This window comes from Heterocephalus glaber, unplaced genomic scaffold, assembly GCF_053883595.1.
Source record: "Heterocephalus glaber isolate CG9 unplaced genomic scaffold, H.glaber_assembly_v1.0 deba00001497, whole genome shotgun sequence".
Taxonomy (NCBI): Eukaryota; Metazoa; Chordata; class Mammalia; order Rodentia; family Bathyergidae; genus Heterocephalus; species Heterocephalus glaber.
The window spans coordinates 8,373,930-8,395,015 of record NW_028258320.1 but is presented as its reverse complement, the minus strand read 5'-3'; the positions used below and the strand labels follow the sequence as shown (position 1 = coordinate 8,395,015).

Here is a 21,086-nt window from a genome sequence, read left to right as displayed (position 1 = left end):
TAGGTGCACATATATTGCTGTGGTACGATTCTTTTAATTCTTTGGGGAAGGTACCCAGTAGGGGAATAGCTGGGTCAAATGGGACCTGTAGTCCTAGTTCTTTGAGGTATCTCCATACTGATTTCCACAGTAGTTGCACCGGTCTGCACTCCTACCAACAATGGAGAAGGGTTCCTTTCTCTCCACACCTCCGCCAGCATTTGTTATTGGTTGATTTCTTGATAGCAGCCATTCTTTCTGGGGTGAGGTGGAATCTCAGTGTTGTTTTCATCTGCATCTCTCGAATGACCAGTCATATTGAACATTTTTTCATGTATTTATTTGTTGCTTTTATTTCTTTGTCTGAGAAATGTTTGTTTATTTTGAATGCCCATTTTTGAATTGGATCTTTGAATTTGGGGGGTCTGATTTTTTTCAATTCTTTATATATTCTAAATAGTAGACCTTTGTCTGAGGTACAGCTGCTAAAAATTTCTTCCCATATTGTAGGTTGTCTCTTAGCTCTGTTGGTAGTTTCTCTTGCAGTGCAGAAGCTTTTTAATAAGATGAGATCCCAGTTGTTGATTCTTTGGGTTAGCTCCTGTGCTACTGAAGTTTTGTTCATGAAGTCTTTTCCTATCCCAATGTCATTGAGAGTTCTACCTAACTTATCTTCCAGCAAGTTTACTGTTTCTGTCTTGATATTTAGCTCTTTAATCCACTTCACTCTTAGTTTAGTGCATGGTAATAAGTATGGGTCTAGTTTTAATCTTTGGCAGGTTGAAATCTAGTTTTTCCAACACTATTTATTAAAAAGGCTATCTTTTCTCCAATGAGGGTGATTGGCTCCTTTGTCAAAGATGAGGTGGCTGAGTATGTCTGGAGTTGTTTCTGCATCTTCTAATCTATTCCACTGATCCTCGGGTCTTTTTCTTTGTCAGTACCATGCTGTTTTTATCACAGTAGCTTTGTAGTATAGTTTCAGGTTGGGGATTGTGATATCCCTGGCCATGTCTCTGTTGGCTAGAATTGCTTTTGCTATTCTAGGTTTCTTCTGCTTTCAAATGAATTTTTGGATTGTTTTCTTTAGTTCTGTGAAGTATATTGTTGGAATTTCAATCGGTATTGCATTAAATCTATATAGTAGTTTTGGAAGTATGGCCATTTTCACTATGTTGATTCTTCCTATCCAGGAACAAGAGATATCTTTCCATTTTCTTGTATCCTCTTTGATCTCCTTCTTCAGAGTGCTGTAGTTTTCAGTGTAGAGGTCTTTTGCTTCCTTTGTTAGGTTGATTCCTAGATATTTCATTTTTTTAGATGCTATTGTACAAGGAATTATTTCCCTAATTTCTCTCTCAATGGGTCTGCTATTTGTGTATAAGAAGGCTATTGTTTTTTGAGTGTTGACCTTATATCCAGCTACTCTACTGAATCTGTCAATTAGGTCTAGAAGACTTTTGACCAAGTTTTTTGGGTCTTATATGTAAAGTATCATATCATCAGCAAATAATGACAGTTTAACTTCTTCCTTTCCTATCTTTATTCCTTTTATTTCTTTCCTTTGTCTAATTGCTATGGCTGAAGTTTCCAGAACAATACTGAACAGGAGTGGTGATAGTGGGCATCCTTGTCTTGTTCCTGATTTTAGCATGAAAGTTTTCAGTTTTTGACCATTTAGTATGAATTTGGCTGTTGGTTTTTCATAGATAGCCTTAATCAGGTTGAGATAAAGACCTTCTATTCCAATTTTCTGTAGCATTTTTATCATGAATGGGTGCTGGATTTTGTCAAATGCCTTTTCTGCATCTATTGAGATGATCATATGGTTTTTGTCCTTGACTCTGTTAATATAGTGTATTCCATTTATTGATTTACGAATGTTGAACCATCCTTGCATTCCTGGGATAAAACCAACTTGGTCAGGGTGTATGATCTTCTTGATGACCCTCTGTATTCTGTTTGTCAGTATCTTGTTGAGGATTTTTGCAACTGTGTTCGTTAGGGAGATTGGCCTGTAGTTCTCTTTTTGGTTTGAGTCTTTTCCTGGTTTTGGAATCAAAGTAACACTTGCTTCCAGGAATGAATTTGGAAGTATTGCTTCCCTTTCAATTTCCTTGATGAGTCTAAAGAGTAATGGTGATAGTTCTTCTTTAAATGTATTGTAGAATTCAGCAGTGAAGCCATCAGGACCTGGGCTTTTCTTTGTTGATAAATTTTTAATTATGTTTTCAATTTCACTCATTGTAATTGGGGTGTTTAGAATTTCTATATCTTCTTCATTTAACTTTGGCAATTCGTATGTATCTAGGAATCTGTCCATTTCTTCTGTGTTTTCCATTTTATTAGAGTAGGGTTCTCAAAGTAGGTATTGATGATCCTCTGGATTTCTGCTGGATCTGTTGTGACTTCAGCTTTTTCACTCTTTTTTTGTTTTGTTTTGTTTTGTTTTGGTACTGTGGATTGAACTAGGGTCCTTGTGCTTGCACAGCAGGCGGTGAAACCACTGAGCTAAATCCCCAGCCCAGCTTTTTCATTCTTAATTGCATTGATTTGAGACTTTTCTTTCCTTTTTTTGATTAGGTTGGCTATAGGTTTATTGATTTTATTTATTCTTTCAAAAAACCAACTCTTTGATTCATTGATTTTTTTGTATCATTCTCTTAGTCTCCATTGCATTGATTTCTGCTCTGGTCTTTATAATTTCCTATCTTATACAAGCTTTGAGTTTGTCATACTCTTCTTTTTCTAGGAGCTTGAGGTTCAGCATTAGGTTGTTTATTTGAGCTCTCTTTGTTTGCCTAATATGGGCATTCACTGCTATGAATTTCCAACATAGAACTTCTTTCATTGTGTCCCATAGATTCCTGTATGTTGTACTGGCATTTTCATTTACTTGTAGAAACTGTCTAATTTCTTCTTTAATTTCCTCTGTGACCCATTGGTTTTTCAGGAGAGTGTTATTCAATTTCCATATGTTTGTGGGGGTTTTGCAGTTTCTTATGCTATTGATCTCCAATTTTATTGCACAATGGTCTGGTAATATACAGGGGGTAACTTCAATTCTTTTACATTTACTTTAACATGTCCTATGAGCTAGCATGTGGTCTATTTTGGAGAATGACTTGTGTGCAGCCAAAAAGAATATATATTCTGATTTTGTGGTGTGGAACACTCTGTAAACATTTATTAAGTCCATTTGTTCAGTAGCTTGGTTCAGTTCTAGAATTTCGTTGTTGAATTTTTGTCTAGATGATCTCTCTGTTTTTGATAGTGGGGTATTGAGGTCCCCCACTACAACTGTATTAGTGCTTATTTGGTTTTTCATGTCCATTAATATTTGTTTTGTATAGTTGGGTGGCATTTGTATTTGGTGCATATAAATCTATGATTGTCATCTCTTCCTCTTGGATTGTTCCCTTCACAAGGATGTAATGACTGTCTTTATCTCTCTTAATTAGTTTTGGTTTGAAATCTACTGTGTCTGCAAATAAGATTGCTACCTCTGCTTTTTTCCGGGTTCCTGATGCATAGAGAACTGTTTTCCATCCTTTTACTTTCAGTCTATGAATTTCTTTTTGAGTTAAGTGTGTTTCTTTTATACAGCATATTGTTGGATTTTGCTTCTTAATCCATTCTGCCAATCTATTTCTTTTGATTGGTGAATTGAGGACTTTAACATTGATAGTTATGGCTTGGGGATTTAGCTCAGTGGTTCTGCTGCCTACCTTGAAAGCACAAAGTCCTGAGTTTGATCCCAGGTACCAAAAAAAACCAAACCAAAACAAAAAAAATTGATGGTTATAATTGATAGATATTGACTCATCCTTGTCATGATGTTTTACTTTTGCTGGCTCTTTTATTTTTTATTTTTCCCCCTTTCCCTTTAGATTCTTGCCTTGCCTGGTGGCTTCCCTCTGTTGAGCGTCATGGAGTAGTGACCTTCATTGTCTTTTTCAAGGATATTCTTTAGAACTGTTTTGGGCTGCTGGTTTGGTGTTTGTGAAATTTCTCAGGTGTTCTTTGTCGTGGAAGTATCTAATTTCAACATCAATTTTGAAAGATAATTTTGCAGGATACAACAATCTAGGTTGGAAGTTATTTTCTTTTAGGGGTTGACATACTTCACTCCAGGCTCTCCTTGACTTGAGGGTTTATGTTGAGACATCTGTGATTCTGATGGGCTTTCCTTTGTAGGTGATTTGTTTCTTTTCTCTAACTGCTTGTAGGATTTTGTTTTTCTGTTGAGTTTCTGGGATCTTGACTATTATATGTCAAGGTGTAGATTTTCTTTGATCATGGCTAGTTGGGAGTTCTATATGCCTCATGTATCTGTATGTCCAATTCTCTACCTCTATTTGGGAAGTTTTCTACTATTACTTCTGTGAAGTTTTTTTTATGTCTATTGTACTTTCTTGTGCTTTTTTGTGGAGTCCTATCAGTCTTATGTTATTCTTCTTTGCATCATCTAGCAGCTGCTGGATTGATTTCTTATGGTTTCTTACTATTTTTAAAAAAATCTCTGTTTTCATGGTCACTAACTGCAATCCTGTCTTCTATATCTGATATTCTATCTTCACATTCCCTTAATCTTCTGTGAATATTTTCAGTGGAGTTTTTAATCTCCTGGATATCTGTTTGAATCTGTTTCATGGATTCCATTTCTTTCTTATGTTGGGATATTATGGTTTCCACTTCTTTCTTATGCTGGGCATTCATGGCTTCCAGCATGTTTCTGAGCTCATCTAGTTTTTTTTTTTAATCTGTTTCTGTTCTAGAGCCTCTAATCATGTTTTTCACTCTGCTCACCATCTCTGTAGTTATCTGGGAAATTATTTCTGTTTTGAATTTTTCTAGAGCTTCATTCATCTGTATTGTTACTTCCTGTGCTATCAGTTCAGGGTATCCAGATGGTTGATTATCAGACTTTTCCACCTCATTTCCCCCAAAATTTGCCTTTGGTGTGGTGGAAGTCTGAGTTTGTGCCTTGCTTAAATGTCTTTTCATTTTTGTGTTTGGTACTGTCCTTGGTTTAACTTCTGGGTTGATACTTTGAAATTGCTTATTGTAAGTATCTTTGTTGTTTGTATTTAGAACCCTTGTGGGATGACAGCTTTTCAGAGGTGTCTTCCAGATATAGCTGGTCTTTAGGTTTGGAGTCTCTAATGAGTCAGAGGCTATCTCATTTTCATTATACCAGGAAGGCAATCACAATACCTTAGCCCAAATGATACAATCAGCAACACCATAGCATCAAGCACAGCTTTAAAAAATGACAATTTATGGTAGTTATTAATCTATCACCTTTAACTGTGAATTAAATCAAAATCGAGGACCAGCCCAACATATGTTTATGGTGAATAAACTCCTCAATATAGCAACTTTATACCCTTCGGGATGGGGAGTTAGAAGGAGTTGGGGAGGGAGGAATAGATAGGTAGAAGAAGGATAGAGGAGGCTTAGCAGTGAGGTCTGAGGACACAGGAAAATCATGCAAACTCTAAGAAATTGTTTAAGACAAGAGGAAAAGACAGAATGAAAGAACAAAGATGAAAACAGAACAAACTAAAAGCAGTAGGAGGCTAGAAACTGTATTTACTTTCCTTTAAAACTAATGACAATTGAGAGAAGGAAAAAGAGAAGAAAAGAAAAATAAAGAAGAAATCTGAATTAGCACCAGAACAGGAATGAAAAGGGAGATGAAAAGCAATGTGGGACAGTGAGAGAACAAGTGAGAGAGAGAGAGAGAGAAAGAAAAGAAAAAAGATAGAAAAAAAGATGAGAAAAATAAAAATTTGAAAAGAGTAGAAAAAATAAAAATTAAAAATAAGATTTAAAAAATTTTGCAAATAACAAAAAAATAAAAATGAAGGGCCTCCTTCAGGGTATGTCTCTGCTGTCACAATAGACAATGTGGGCAGCAGTGTGCAGATATAAGTCAATGAGTCTCAGCAAGCCAGTCGCAGACCTGTGAGATTCAGGCAGATTTCTGGCTGCAAGTCCCAAGTTGAGCTCCCTGTCCTCCTGCGGGGTTGAACTCTGCAAGGTTCTACTGCAGGTTCCAGCTGCCCTTCCCTTGAAGAAAGTCCAGGTTCCGATGGGAGGTGATGATCCCTCCAACTTACCAAGCACGGTGGTCTGGTGTGCCTTTATTGCAGAGATTCTCTTCACTTTTCCAGTGGGCTTCAGCTTTCATCAAGGAGCCTGAGAGAGGCCCTCTCTCTGTTGTTCACTTCTGCTCCTAACTTCTGGAGCTCAGGACAAGGGCCTTTATGACCCCCTGTGCCTCTGTAGTGTGGAACCAGGTACCAGCACAGCCAGGAGGCCGGGGGGTGGTGGTGGTGGGGCTGTGGCTAAGCTGGTTGCTGTGGGTGGGGCACAGGGATGGAGTGGGGGCTCCACACCACCGAGGTCCTCACCGTCTGCTGGCTGGTCGCTGTGGGCGGTTTGCAGGAACAGAGCCTCTTTCTTGCTTTTTTTTTTCTTTTGGTACCGGGGATTGAACTTGGAACCTTGCACTTGCAAGGCAGGCAATGAAACTACTGAGCTAAATCCCCAGCCCCCTCTTTCTTTTTTGAAATAAAGGTCTCAAGAATTTGCTAAGTTGCCCAGGCTGGGCTTGAACTTTTGATGCTCCTGGTCATAATTTTATCTTTTACCTGTTGGGTTTGTTGACCCTCCTGGGCTTCAGAGTAACACTGTGAGGGTTCCCTCCATGGTCTGCCTGTCTATCTTAGAGAATGTCTGGGCAGACATACCTGGGAGGTGCCAGGCTGCTCTCCTTCCCAGTGTCAGGTAGCTCTTGCACAGGGTCTTCTGGGGCCAAAATAGGCTTGGTGGTGATTGTGCCTGCCCAAGAGGTGATCATAAGAGGGCCCACATCCTAAGCTATAGTCCAGGCCTTGGTAAACTTTATCTGGGAAGTGCAGGTAGGAAGTATTTGAGCTCTGTGGGACACACGGGCTCTGCAGTGATTCCCTGGTTCTGTCTCTGTGGCCAGAACAGGTCTAAGTAGTGTCCTGAAGACCGGTGTGGCTGTGTTCCATGAGTGCTCTGTGTCCATTGAACTTTGAATTTACTGTAATTTTTGCACATCAATAAATGCCATTTCTTTGATTTGTAATAACTATTCAAAATGTAAAAACCATTCCTAGCTTGTAGGCTACACAAAGCAGGAAAGTTGAGAGTTTGCCTGCTCTTTTTTGTTTGTTTTTTTCTTTTTTGACATGGGTCTCATTATGTAGTTCAGGCTGGCCTCGAACTCACAGCAATCTTCCTGCCTCAGTATCCTGAGTGCTAGGATTGTAGGTGTGTGCCACTGCACACGGCTTGCTTGTTTTTCCTTTACATAAAATCATTAACACCTTAGGGGATGAGACTCTGACTTGGATTCTGCTCCAGCTATCTGAAATATACTCATTAATAGTAATCCCTTTCTAGCTTGTGTTTACTCATTTGTGAATCTGGAGGTTTTGATACACTTCTCAGGAACTGGTTATTTGCATCTTAACTGGAATAAAGCTAAAATATAGTTAAATAATAGGTAGTAGAAGGGATGATTAAAACAGCATTCATGGAGCATCTATTGGGTGTCAGGCAAGTTAGCCCTGCTTTGCCTTTATTAACAGTAATTGTCCGAGCAGTCTTTGAAGAGGTCTTACTGTTACCCCATTACACCAGTGAGGAAGTAGAGGGCAGATAGAAAAATCCCAAATCCCAAAGTGTTTGTCCTGCTCTCATCCGGACACTGGTTTCTCCAGCCATGCCCACTGGTATCCTCTAGCTATGCCCACTGGTATCCTCCAGGTCAGCTGTGACACTGTCTCCCTGGGGAGGGCATTGGCCTCGGTGGAGGGCTGCGCCCACAGGACTGGCCCCCTCAGATGCCAGCAGCAAGCCCAGGCTGTCCCTTGGGCTCCCAGGGCCCCCTCTTTGGGTTCCATTAATTTGCTGTCATGGGCTCACCATCTCGGAGAGACCTTAACTTGCTTATTAATCAGGGATGTGGAGGAGCAATCAGCTGGAAGAGACACACAGGGTGGGCATTCAGGGGGAGTGGTGCCAGCCCCAGCCACGGGCACCCTCAGGCACCCTGAGCTCTCTGAACTCCCCTCACCCTTCCTTTGGAATCGGTGACTTCCTTCCTCAGGCACAGTTGATGGCCTGGTAGGTGTTGATGGTAAACTCAACCTTCAGCTCCTTTCTTCCCTGCAGAGGTTGGGGTGGGGCTGCAGGTCCCAGTGCTGTCACGATGCCTGGAACCTTCTGGTGACCGCTCCCCATCCTGAAGCTTCCAAGGGGCCCAGAGCCACCAGTCATCGCGTTACCTGCAAAAACCACTCTCATCACTCTGGAGAGGGCAAGGATTTTGGAGCTGTGTGCAGTTGTTTTTGCCTGGGTTTGTGTGAAATCCTTAGGGACACAGAGTAGCGTCACCATCCTGTCTCACTGTCCTGTGGGTAGCACAGCGATGGAGTGAGTGGATGCAGCTGTGGCCTCGTGTGGGTGGAGGAAGGAGCTGGGGTGGAGGCTTTGGCCAGCAGTCTGTGCTGGGTGCCCGCACTTCTGCATTGCAGGTGTGGGGGAACAGCATCCAGGTGAGCCCTGGCCTGATCATTTCCTTTCCTGGCATCCCCTGAGGTGCAGTCAGCTCACACCGGCCTTGGTATTCCCTGTATGCACCAGCTTTAAAAACAGCCTTTGCTTTTACCCTAGAAACGGGATTTTTCTAAATCACAGAGGCCACAGGAAATGTGAGAGCTGGCAAATTTATGTAATGTGGCTGGGAATCGCTCTGCTGGGGATTTGTGGCAGTATCATCCTTGAAGGGCTCCTTTCGGTGCCTTCTTTTTCAAGTCAGGGATTCCAGGCAGTCAGTGTCTTGATCTTATAAACTTCACATGATGTTCAAGATAAAATGGTCAAAAATTCTGAGAGTGTCCAGATCTGCCTGGTTTTTGCCTTTTGGTCATCTGTTCTCATGTTTTAGAGTCATTATCCAGGAATAACTTGTTGCCTTATAATCTCCAGAGTAACTGTACTTTGTCTTAAAAATACAAGCTTCAAGCCAGACATGGTGACATGTGCCTGTAATTCCAGCACTCTGGGAGGCTGAGACAGGAGGATTGCAAGTTTAAGCCCAGCCTGAGTCACTTATGACTTAGCAAGTAAGACTATACCTCAAAACTTAAAAATAAATAAAAATAAAAGCATTGGGGATATAGTTCAGTGCAAAGGTCCTGGTTCCGTGCCCAGTACCACCAAGCTAAACCAAAACAAAACACCTAGCTTTATGCAGCATTGAAAAGAATTCTATGCCACACCCCTCAGGCTTGTCCATTATGAATAGCCAAAGTTTATGGCTGCCCTGAGTTTGCGTGTAATTAGAATTCAGTGGGAATAAGAATAAGTATTTTGTAATCATAAACTCCAAGGAATTTTCTGTTTGAAGGGTGAGGTCCAAGAGTAAGACTTGTTAAACACAAAGCAGCAGCTTCTGACACGACAGTGTCCACACATCCGGTGCTCTTGTCTTCCGTGGACCGTCTCCGTGTCCCGAGTAGAGACAGAGCACAGGTGTGACGCGTGTGAGCACTGCGATCCTGGGACCCTTTGCAGTGACTCATTGGAGCTGCTGCATCCCTCTTTTGAAATCTGTGTCACTATGATTTTTAATTATCCAATAAATACAGTGTCCCCACATCCTGTGCAGCTGGGTGGTACACTGATATTCACCTCATTCATCCTTAACTCTTGGTGAGGTAAGTGACCTGAGTAAATCAGATTCTCCTGACAACTGAAGTTTAAACCAGAAAGGATTATAGATTACTCGGGAGAAAAATCTCACTATATAGCTTATAGTTCCAAGCACCACATTAGTGCAATCTTTTCTTAAATACGAGAATGGTTCAACCCTTCACGACATTAGCTTTGCATCCTACATGCTGTGCAGAAGAGGAACAGGTTAGGGTTCTGTTAAGGCAGAATCACATCCTCGGGTCTTTGCTCTTACACCCAAGGGTGCCAGAGGCTTCACTGCCTGAGCTGCATGTCTACCCTGAAGACTTCTGGGTTTTCTCGTGCTTGCTTTTGTACATACACATGCTTGTCTTGGAAGCTCTTCCATCACCACCCATTAATTTTGTGCTTTTAATTATTTATGTTCTGCAAAATCATTTGCTCTGCAAACCCTTGCCAGGTGGACTGTGAATCGGGTCCTTCAGGGAATCAGTGTACACAATCCACCTAATCCATGTCCTCACGGAGCTTGTGGTCCAGAGGGGAAAGATACCATCAGCAGAAAGATGTACTAGGAGAAATCATGGTGGTCACAGAGGGAAAAGAGAAAAGGGAGCCAGTGAGAGCTGTTCCCAGTTGGAGAGGGGAGGTTGGCGTGGCACCCAGAGGAAGCCGTCTGTTAATGGTTCTGCATTTCATCCAGAGTCATGCAGGAAATGACTGCAAGTTTAAGCTGGTGATGAAAGAACCAGATTTGGTGGTAGGTCTGGCGGATGTGCAGAAATAAGACAGAGGTCAGCACTGCAGCTCAGAGGTCAGAGGCCCCTGGGAGCGCCTGGTCTCTGGATTGTTGATGCTTCTCCCTTCTCAATGCAAGTGTTGGCAGACTTCTGCAAAAGGCCAGACAATAAACCTTTGGAGACCATGGGCCATACATTATACAGTTTGTGTGGCAACTACCCAGCTCTTCTATCGTAGCACAAAAGTGGCCACAAGCAAGACCACCGCGGAGGTATGGATTGATTGCATTTGCTGGCCCTGCCTGGCTGTTCTCACACTCTTCACTACTGAGGGACAGAGGAAATGCAGTCTGTGTGGCTGTCTCTGGCCTGGAGCTGCTTGTATCCATTATGGGAATATAAGTATACACACTTATGGGCCATCAGCAAACATTATAAGACAGTGTATAATTACACACCAACAGGGTGTGCAGAAACAGGAAGTGTGGTGAAGAGTGCGCTCATCTTTTTGGCATCTGGGTGTCTTTAACTCCATCCTCTGAATATTGTGATTATTTAAGTCAAAGTCCACCTTCTTTGGAGCCCATAAGTTTCCCTAGGTACCCAGGTCCTCTGTGGCTACCCTTGAGGCGTCTTGGGGCAGAACCAGAACTTTTAGTTCCTGCTCTGAGCTTCCTGTGGGTCAGACTTCTGCTCTCCCTACCTCCCCCACTTCTTCCCTGGAGTTAATTTCTGCTTCTCCATCCTGAAAATCATTTCAAAACATGTCTGTAGCCAGGTGTGTTTACACACACCTATAATTCCACCTACTCAAGAGGCTGAGGCAAGAGGATCACACGTTTGAGAACAGCCTTAGCAGCTTACTGATAGCCCCCATGCAGGACTCTTCTCCGTGCTTTCAGTTCCAAGCAGGTGCTTAGAACGGGAGTTATTTTTGTCTGTCCATTGGTAGAACCTGGCGAAGGCCTCGGTGGTCCCCAGGACTCGGTCTTCACCCTGGGCCAGGGCTGGCACACACAGGATGTCTTTGTCAGTGTTTGTCCATGAACTTGTAGTGTCAGTTGTTCCACAGCTGTCATTTCTGATGTCAGCCCGGGCATCCATCCATATTGTTAGTTACATTAAGGAACTGGGCTTGTCCTCAGTGTGAGGTAATTGAAGGTCCCCTTCAGCCTCTTAGGACTAAAAAGCATGGGGAGGGGGAACTGGCTCCATGCTGCTGTGAGGTCTGGACATCAGGGGTTTGGAAGTGCGCAGCCTGGGGGCAAGGACACCAGCCCCAGCTCTGCACTGAGCCAGCCGGGTGGGGTGGGGTATGTCTGATGGCCCAGCCTCTGCAGGCGGGGAGGGACTTAGGTCCCAGAGCACTCTGTACACTGCTGTAGGCTTCCATCATGCAGAATCTGAAGCTCCCTAAGGCTGCTTCCTCATGGACTCTGAGAAATACACAGCGCGACCACTGTCGTGACCTCCTGGGTGCCATCTTCAGTTTTGGGGAGACCGTGTCTCATCTTGTCCTTGGCAGTTCATCTGCCATACTCAGAACAGAGTAGCTGGGGCTGATTTTGCAAAAACAAGGAGCAAAAAAAGGAAAGATGGAGCCAGAGTGAACGAGAAGACATCTCAGAGTTTATTATGGTGGGCCAGGGGCTCTTTCCCTTTGGGCTCCATGGTGAGGTTAACCTTCAGTGTCCTTAACAAGAAAGTTAACCCCACTGTCTTTCAATTTTTTGGTCTTCCATTAAAAAAAGTGAATCTGTTATAAGCTAAAAACTAGTTATTGATGTTTTATCAAGCAAGTTCTGAGCCAGGGTAAAAGACACAAAGGAAAAACGTTTTGGTTCTGATAGTTAAATTTTGTGCTGGGGATTAAATTTTAATCTTGGGTTAAATGTCAAGGTGCTCAGAAGACAGAAACTTTGCTCAGTGGTTCTGCCGCCTTGCCTTGCAAGTGCAAGGTCCCAAGTTCAATCCCCAGTACCTCCCCCCAAAAAACCAAACAAACAAAAGACAGGAACTTTGATCACTCTGGAAAAATCCTTGCTTTGTTCTCTTAGCTACTGGTTCAGCTACGCATTTAGAGGGAATTTGCCTTGCCAGGCAGCAGGTAGGCTGAAGCAACTGTTATTCTCTTAGAAACTTTCTCTGTTCCACAGAAGACAGACAGCACTGTTGGAACCTCAGTCTTCACTGCTGCGGAAAGCTTTCTTTGATATTCATACTTTTCCCTTTCTCAGAAGGACCTCAGGATTTAGTATGGCAAATGTAATTGCTCTCCCCCAAGTTTTCCTGCTAGAAGCCAGTGGAAAGTCCTGCTCTGCTGGGTGGAATTTCTGTTGTGTGAATGACATTGAAGGGTCTGGTGAGTCCTCCGTGTGGGCCCAGCTTGTGCCTGGCCTCCTCGGGCTGCAGGCCCTGGCTTCAGAAGCTGCGTGCACAGTGTGACCCTAAAAGCATCAGCTCTGTTGTTTAAAGCACATGCCAAGAGCCTGCCTCTGTTTGGGGTTTTTTTTAAAAAAAGGAAAGACAGAAAGAGAAAAATGGAGCTTGGCACTTAGCTTCATATAGGAGAAAGCTTTGAGAAAGAATCAGGCTGTGTCTGTCAGTTGACCCCAGGCAGGCAGTGTAGGGCAATGCATGTGGCAGCTTGGACGTGTGCCTCCCCATCTCACTTGCTTTGGAAGTGTAATGTTTGTGTGGGGAAATGGAAGACAACTACTCAGCAAGTTGTTTCCTGTTTTCTGCATGACTTCTACACAGCGTCTTTCTTGTGTGTGTGTGTGTGTGTGTTGCTGGGGATTGAACCCAGGACCTCGCACACACTGGGCAAGCACTGTACCAGGAACCCCACCCTCAGTTCTCTAGAGCAGATTGAATACCACCTTCAAAGTGCTTCCACATCCAAATTCTTGGTTGGCTGTAGAACCAGTTTGAGAAGTGTTGTAGGCTCCGTCTTACAGATGCAGAACAGGCAGCTGAGACCAAGGTCAAAGCTGGGCCCCAGCTGCCCAGAGGGGCCACACACAGGAAGGTGGAATCCCAGTCTCCATCTGTTTCTGCTGTGGCCACCCCAGGCCTGTGTGATGGCTCCGGCCCCGGCCTTTAGGCTGATGGTGGTGGTATTGGCCTGGCCCGTTCATTCTCCTCCTCTGCATCTGTGTGACAAGTTGTTTCTGTCTCTCACCATGTCTTTCAGCTCGGGTTCCTTTGCACCACCTGGGCTCAGCCGGCACAGAAGGCAGCAGGCCATGTCGGCACGTACCACCACGTGGACCGTGCCACGGGCCAGGTTCTGACATGCGACAAGTGCCCAGCAGGGACCTACGTCTCGGAGCACTGTACCAACACGAGCCTGCGTGTGTGCAGCAGCTGCCCAGCCGGGACCTTCACCAGGCATGAGAACGGCATCGAGAAGTGCCATGACTGTAGCCAGCCGTGCCCGGGGCTGATGGTTGAGAAACTGCCATGCTCTGCCTTGACAGACAGGGAGTGCACCTGCCCACCCGGCATGTTCCAGTCCAATGCCACCTGTGCCCCGCACACCGTGTGTCCTGTGGGGTGGGGGGTGCGGAAGAAGGGGACCGAGAACGAGGACGTAAGGTGCAAGCAGTGTGCGCGGGGCACCTTCTCCGATGTGCCTTCCAGCGTGCTGAAATGCAAGGCCTACACGGACTGCCTGAGCCACAGCCTGGTGGTGGTCCTGCCGGGCACCAAGGAGGCGGACAACACCTGTGGCCCCCGCCTGTCCCTCTCTAGCACCATCCCGCCCTCCCCTGACACTGCCATCTCTTCACACTTCAATCCCATGGAGTCCCAGGAAGTCTCTTTCTCCAGCTATGTCCCTGAAGGTAACTGAGCTCATGAATCCTTATTTGAGAAAGTCTCGGAGCCCAGTGGAGATGCCAAGAGTGACCTTGGACCAAGAATGTCCTCTTCATTTTGTGTACTCCAAAGTCAGCCCTTGGAGAAGAGGCCTTTGTTTCATGGCTAATTAAATCTGGCTTCTTTGGGTGTATTAGAAACATTTAGAGTCAGAAGTTTTCTATTAGGAAAGATGAAATATTTAAAAATGAGGCCACATCAAGTGAGAAAGTCAGAACTGAGAGAATAAGGACAATGTATAACCTTATGGGTCACTTAAGCTCTTCAGGTCTTGGTTCAAACTGACCAAGTAAGCGAGCGAGTGAGTTCAATGTTTAAGGTTTCTTCCAGATTAAGTTTTCCAACATGGGGCCAAGTCTGGGTGGACCCAGCTGGAAGGAAAGAAGTAGAGCGAAGGGGAGGAAATGCCCCTGCATTTGGAAGAAAGGGAGTGTGCTGAGTCTAGGTTGGGGCAAAGAATGGGAAGGAGAGTTAGAAGCATCAGGAAACAAGTGAATTTGTATCTGACCAAAGGTGACCAGCGTTAACAAGCATTCACCTCTGGAAAAGAACAACCTGATGTTTTTCCAGTCACCTTGACTTCATACCCTTTATGAAGTATCCCAGTTTTCCTGAGATTCCATTTGAACCTTGGGAAAAATGTAAAATTTAGTCTATTTTCAAATCCTTGTTGACTGTGATTTTCCCGAGATGGTGACAAATGTGGGTTGTGTTTCCCGCCTCCTGTGTGTGCAGTGATGTTGGCCTTCATGATAACCCCAGTGTGGGCTGAGCTTGCTCATGCCCACCATCTTGAAATGAAGAAACAGGCTCACAGAGCTCAAAGGGCCACTCCCAATTTCCTCAGGGGCTGACACAGGCCAGGTTCTTCCCTGAGGCCTGGACGTTCCCATTTCTCCTTTCCTTAATGAAGATATCTTATAGAAGCTTCTCTGAAAGAAGCCCACCAAGATGCCAACCCCAGTCTTGCTTAACCTGTTGGAAACAGCTGTTGAGAAAGTCCTGCCTTACTTTATTCTCTGAGCTGCTCCACCCAACCTTTCTCTTGTCAGATTTGGGTTTGTGTCTGAGCTCTTTTCTTCATCTTGGTTGTATGCTCCGTTTCACCTCTTCATTGTGAAATGGTTTGAAGGTGAGAGAGGGAGGAGAAGGAGCAAAGGAATTACATTTAAACTATTTCTCAGAATAATCGGCACTGAGAAGAGTTGACTAGCATGCTCTGTCCACTCGATGTGTGAAGAACAGGAGAAATTACAGGAAACCCAGGAGTAGGGCCCCACAGATGGCTTGCTTTCGGTACAGGAAAGTCAGTTTAGTGTTCAGATTTTACCTTTCGCTGAAGGAGCTGCAGGAGCCTTGATGGAAATGTACAATTCATTGTGCCCTGCAGGTTGGTCATTCCTTCTTTGATTATTAGGCCTCGTTTGGAGCTGACCAGGGAGAGAATGGCACATGTAGATCCCCAAATATGGAAAAGCTCTTCCCCTCCCCTTCCTCTTTTTTCTAGGCACGAACACAACAGAACCCAACTCTTCCGCCTCTGTTAGACCAAAGGTACCGAGTGGCATCCAGGAAGGGACAGTCCCCAACAACACGAGCTCGGTGAGGGGGAACAAAGACAAAAGCATGAACAAGACCCTCCCGAGCCTCCAGGTGATCAGCCACCAGCAGGCACCCCCACACAGACACATCCTGAAGCTGCTGCCGTCCATGGAGGCCACTGGCGGCGAGAGGTCCAGCACGCCCGCCAAGGGTGCCAAGCGGGGCCACCCGAGGCAGAGCCCACACAGACACTTCGACATCAATGAGCACCTGCCCTGGATGATCGTGCTCTTCCTGCTGCTGGTGCTGGTGGTCATTGTGGTGTGCAGCGTTCGAAAGAGCTCCCGGACGCTGAAGAAGGGGCCCCGGCAGGACCCCAGCACCATCGTGGAGAAGGCAGGGCTGAAGAAGTCCTTGCCCCCGGCCCAGAACCGGGAGAAGTGGATCTACTACTGCAACGGCCACGGTGAGTGTCTCCCCCTTCTCGCTCGCTCACCACTCCCCTCTCCCCCAGTCCTGCTTTCTGAGGAGTGCGGCATGTGCAGTGTACGAATCTCTGGGACGCGTGCTGCCTGGTCTGCTTGAGTGGTGGGAATGTTTCTGGCCATCTCAGTAGAATTAACGCATCCAGGGCCTGTAGCCTCTCCTTCCATTTCTCCCAGCATCTGTAAGGCAGAGAAGGTTGCACAACCGTAGACCTGAGAGTTACCCACAGGGACTCTGCCAGACCTGTCATTTAACAAACACAGAAACTGCGATCGGAGAGGAGCTGGTTGTCCAGTGGGGCTGGACCCCTCCCTGCTGACCTTGTGACCCTTTCTTTCCTCACACCACTGGGCTGCTGGGGAAAGAGGGTGAAGCCTAGCTTGTTGTCACTTGGCCTTATTGCGAGTTTTGAGTGTGCTCTTCTGTTCCTGTTGCTTTCCTCCTGTGTTTGTCTCACTTAAATGTTGAGGGTCCCCTTTCCCCAGGAAGCATGGGGGCTCTTGCGGGTGATGGACACCAAAGGAACAAAGTGCTGGTCACCATCGGGGTTTGGGCCCTATTCCCCTTTCCTGACAGTCAGTGTGCTTTGGTACAGGCTGGAATATTTTGGTCTTTCCTCTTTTGAGGGCAAAAATGGCTTCTAGAACTTGTCCCAGAGCTAAGTTTGACCGGAAGCCCACAGTTTTTGCACCGTGGCAGGAGCTTCCTTTTCTTTACATTTTAAATGGAAGTCCAGCCCAACTCAGACAAGGTTGTTCCAGTGTCACTTTCCACTTAGAGGTGAAGGAGAAAATGAAAGTGGGTATCTATCTACTTGGCCTCTTCTGGTGAGTCTTACAATGCTTATATCACTTGGCCTAGCCACTCTGTTTTTGTGAATCTGACATAAAGGTATAAACCGAAATACTGTAGAAAGAAGATACCAATACAAAGTTCTTAAACTTTTAACTCAGCATTACGTTAACTAAACATTGGAAATAACCACAGGACCAGTTTCAGAAAGATAACTAGTGGAGTATTATGTTAAACACTGCATGAAGTGTCTTTTCCCTTGTGTCATAGGAAAATATTTACATCATGTAAATAAGGAAACCAAGCTAAATAAGCTACTTAGTTTCTATAACATAATATCAGTTCTCCAAACACTACAGAATAAAGACTGAAAGAAAATACACCAAAAAGACAAATTTTTTCAATGTGGTTGGATTTTTGTGTAGATTTCTTTTTTATTATTTTTCTGTAATTTCCCTAAATTTTCTATAATAAGCATGTGCTACTTTTATAGTAAAAAATGTAGAGAAAAGTGAAAGCACAAATGTACCACGCATGTTGCTTTTCTTGAGGGTGGATGTGGACGTCAAAGCCACGGGATGATCAGTCGGAGGTGAGCGTCCTACCTGGTCCAGAGCCAGGACGGATGGCAGGAGACAGCTCCTGCCTGGATCCTGGCTGGAAAAAGCATTAGTCCTTTCCTCGCTCTTTTTAATTAAAAACAAACAAAGATGTTTTGTTTGCACATTGCACATACCTTCCAAACTTATAAAAAGATGTTGAATTGTGCAGAGAATACCTGCACACCTGTGCCCAGATTGACCTGTACACACACTGTACTCTTTCCCTGAAACCATATCTATATTCTATATAATAAAATACATATGCAGAATAGCTCCTTATGTGACACATGATGTATATATATATATAGAGAGAGAGAGAGAGAGAGAGAGAGAGATACACAGAGTAATTTTTCCAAATAATTTCATGCTCTTATCCTTCAATACTTCAGTATATATTTCCTGGCAATAAAGTAGTCTCTTGAAAAAACAGATTTTCATATTTATGAGAAACATAATTTTCAACCTGAATACATGTAGGGCGTGCACAATGCTTGGCTGCCCGCATTTTATCCATGTTGTGGGTTCACCCTGTAAGGCCTGGATGGAAAGCACACATTTCCGCGAGTGCAGGATCCAGTCTCAGACCTGATGGTGCCTTAACTTGTCCTGCGAGAAGCTCACCCAGATGCTCGTTTTGCTCTGGATTTAACTAGTGAGCCTCCTGGTAGATTATGTAAACTTGGACCTGTGCTCTCACTGTTTCTTCTCTTTTCTTTTAGTAGTGGCATTTATACATTAGGTGACCATCAGCTATATATTTTTTTTTTTGGTACCGGGGATCGAACTCGGGTCCTTGTGCTTGTGCAGCAGGCGGCGAAAACACTAAGCCAAATCCCCAGCCCTATCAGCTATATTTTAAAACTCTAGCAGTGTTGTTTTCAAAATTTGTGAGCACACAGCAAGTATAGATGTAAAAGCTGGTCCGGCACCAGAGAGCAATTTAATGCCATGACCTTAGATGTTCTTATGGCTGTCATCACCTTCTGAACCAGGGTGTCCTTAATTCAGGGTCCTTGGCTGGGCATGGTGGCACATGCCTGTATTCCTAATTCTCGGGAGGCTGAGGCAGGAGGATCCCTGTGAGTTCAAGGCCAACCTGGGCTCCATAGTAAGTTCAAGGCCAGGCTGAACTACATGGCAAGACCCTATCTCAAAAAAAAGAAAAAAGAAAGAAAGAAAGGACAGGGCCCTATTTGGTAAAGGTATGGTGCTGCCAAACCCAGCGAGACCCAGCCATCCCCGCCGTACACAGCACTGCTGCCTGGCGCCCATTCAGGTGTCACTATGTCATCCAGTGGTTCAGCCTCTGTGCCAGGTTTTGATTCAGGGTGTTCATCCTGAAGGTGTTTTTCTAAGCAAGCCTTTTTCTTTCCAATTGCTAGTCTCAAAGCTCCCACAGGTAAGATCCTGTGACAAGGAGAAGTTGTGTTTGGTGCGAGCCGTGCCAGGTGCACCGACGAGACCTGGGGACAGTGTGTGCTGATCTGATGGCGCTGTCTTGGCAGCGGTTGTCCTGGATGAGGGGAGCGCTTCCTGCTTCTCGTCCGGTTCACACCCAGCTGTTCTTGAGGTCAGGTGGGGACAGCGTCGCCAAGCCCGGGCTGTTCTCTCTGAGGTCCTGCAAGACCTCCCCGGCCCTACCCCTCCCGCGGACGTGTGCTCCTGATTGCCACCCGAGAGCAACAACCTGGACCTCTCCCTCCCTGAGCTCCCCCTGCTCTCTGTCTGCCATGGCTCACAGTTTCTAAAGCTGAAGTGCGCAGAACTGCAGTCCTGCTTCCCCATCATGCTAGCGTTGGAAACCAAGATGAGGCTTTCCTCCCGTGGCAGGGATGGAGAAGCAGGCCCGTGGCCTCCTCCCGAGGAGCAGCAAGTCTGTGTTTGGAAGTTTGGGACCCAGCTGTGGTTTCTGGCCATCTATCTATTTCAGCAACAGGACTCGCAAGTCACGTCACAATTTTTGTATACAAAAAGCTACCTAAGAGTTTATTGGCTCCCATATCAGCAAGGTGGAAGTCTATTGTTAGTGTTCAAATTTGTCAGGCTTTTGCCATTTTTTGGAAATATATTTCTCTTTGCAGTATAACCCTAACATAATGCCGTAAGTGTGGGTGGGGGTCCAAAAAAGATTAATTTAATTTAAAATTAAGATTAATGTGGGTTGCATACCTGTAATCCCAGCACTCAGGAGGTTGAGGCAGGAGGATTGCTGTGAGTTCAAGGCCGCCTTAGGCTGTACAGAGTTCAAGGCCAGCCTGGAATTCATAGCAAGTCCTTGTGTCAAAACAACCCCACAAAAATAAAATAAACGAAAAGATTAATGTGAGTTCATCGTTAATTAGGAGGTTATATGGAAAATGATTTTTTATTTGCTCTGTTTTGTCAAAAAAAGCATGGAAGTAAAGATAGTACAATTTAGTCCCCTCCCAGCTGGGTATACATTGTGCTGAGAAAGACTCCAGTACCTCAAAGATGTCCCTTTGTCCTCTCTTTCATAACCACAGAGGACATGGAACTGCAGCCACTTCCACCTCCTGTTCTTTTTTTTTTGGTACCAGGGATCAAACTCGGGTCCTTGTGCTTTCGAGGCAGGCAGCGGAACCACTGAGCTAAATCCCCGGGCCCCCACCTCCTGTTCTTTACCTTTTGTTCTTCCTCCTCAGCTTCTCCTCTCCTCTCCTTTTCCCCTGCTCTGTCTCTGATTGTTCAGAGGAAGAACACAGCTGTACTCCAGCAGCCTGTCACCCTGACTCGTGGAGGGGAAGCCTGGCCATCACATGAGCAATGGAAGTGACCCTGAGAGTGCTTGTGGAGTAAGATTTGAAATGTTTAAAGGGGGCAGAAAGCCCATAGCTTCTGTCTTAGATCTGCTCCCTTTTTCTTTCACACTTCTAGGCCATGCTGAGGAAAGAGGACTAGTCTTGGACTGTATATAGAATATGTATTATAGTTAATGTACCTAAGTGACAAAGCCTGCTGTATTTAGTAGTATTTTTTATTATAACACAGGCACATCTGACTGGGCTGCCAGTTGGACACCCTACAGGCTGAGGCAAAATGAGAAGCAATGGATGAGGGAAAGGAGTAGGAATCACTTAGTCTACACTGTACTTGGTTCCTGATCAGCCGCTGGTAAGCACAAGGTGGGACTGTGCAGCCCCCCTGCAGTCACTTAAGGCACTGGACACTTGGGGACAGCATCTTCCTCACTCATGCAGATGGCGGCAGGGACTGGGAGAGCCCTAGGCCCTCTCCCTTGGGCTGGCTGTGGCACAGGGTGAGGTCTCACTTGGCAGGACTGGACTGTGAGCCGCCGTCCTCACCA

The 21,086-nt window shown here is 45.0% G+C and overlaps 1 protein-coding gene across 1 annotated transcript in view; it reads left to right on the top strand.

Moving 5' to 3' along the window:
• The window catches only part of Tnfrsf21 (TNF receptor superfamily member 21), a 65,953-nt gene that overhangs the window by 11,040 nt on the left and 33,827 nt on the right, over positions 1-21,086 (top strand). Inside the window, exons 2-3 of the mRNA XM_004846399.4 lie at positions 13,654-14,305; positions 15,847-16,347. Of these exons, the coding sequence (XP_004846456.1) occupies positions 13,654-14,305; positions 15,847-16,347 (1,153 nt within the window). The remainder of the gene's footprint in view (positions 1-13,653; positions 14,306-15,846; positions 16,348-21,086) is intronic.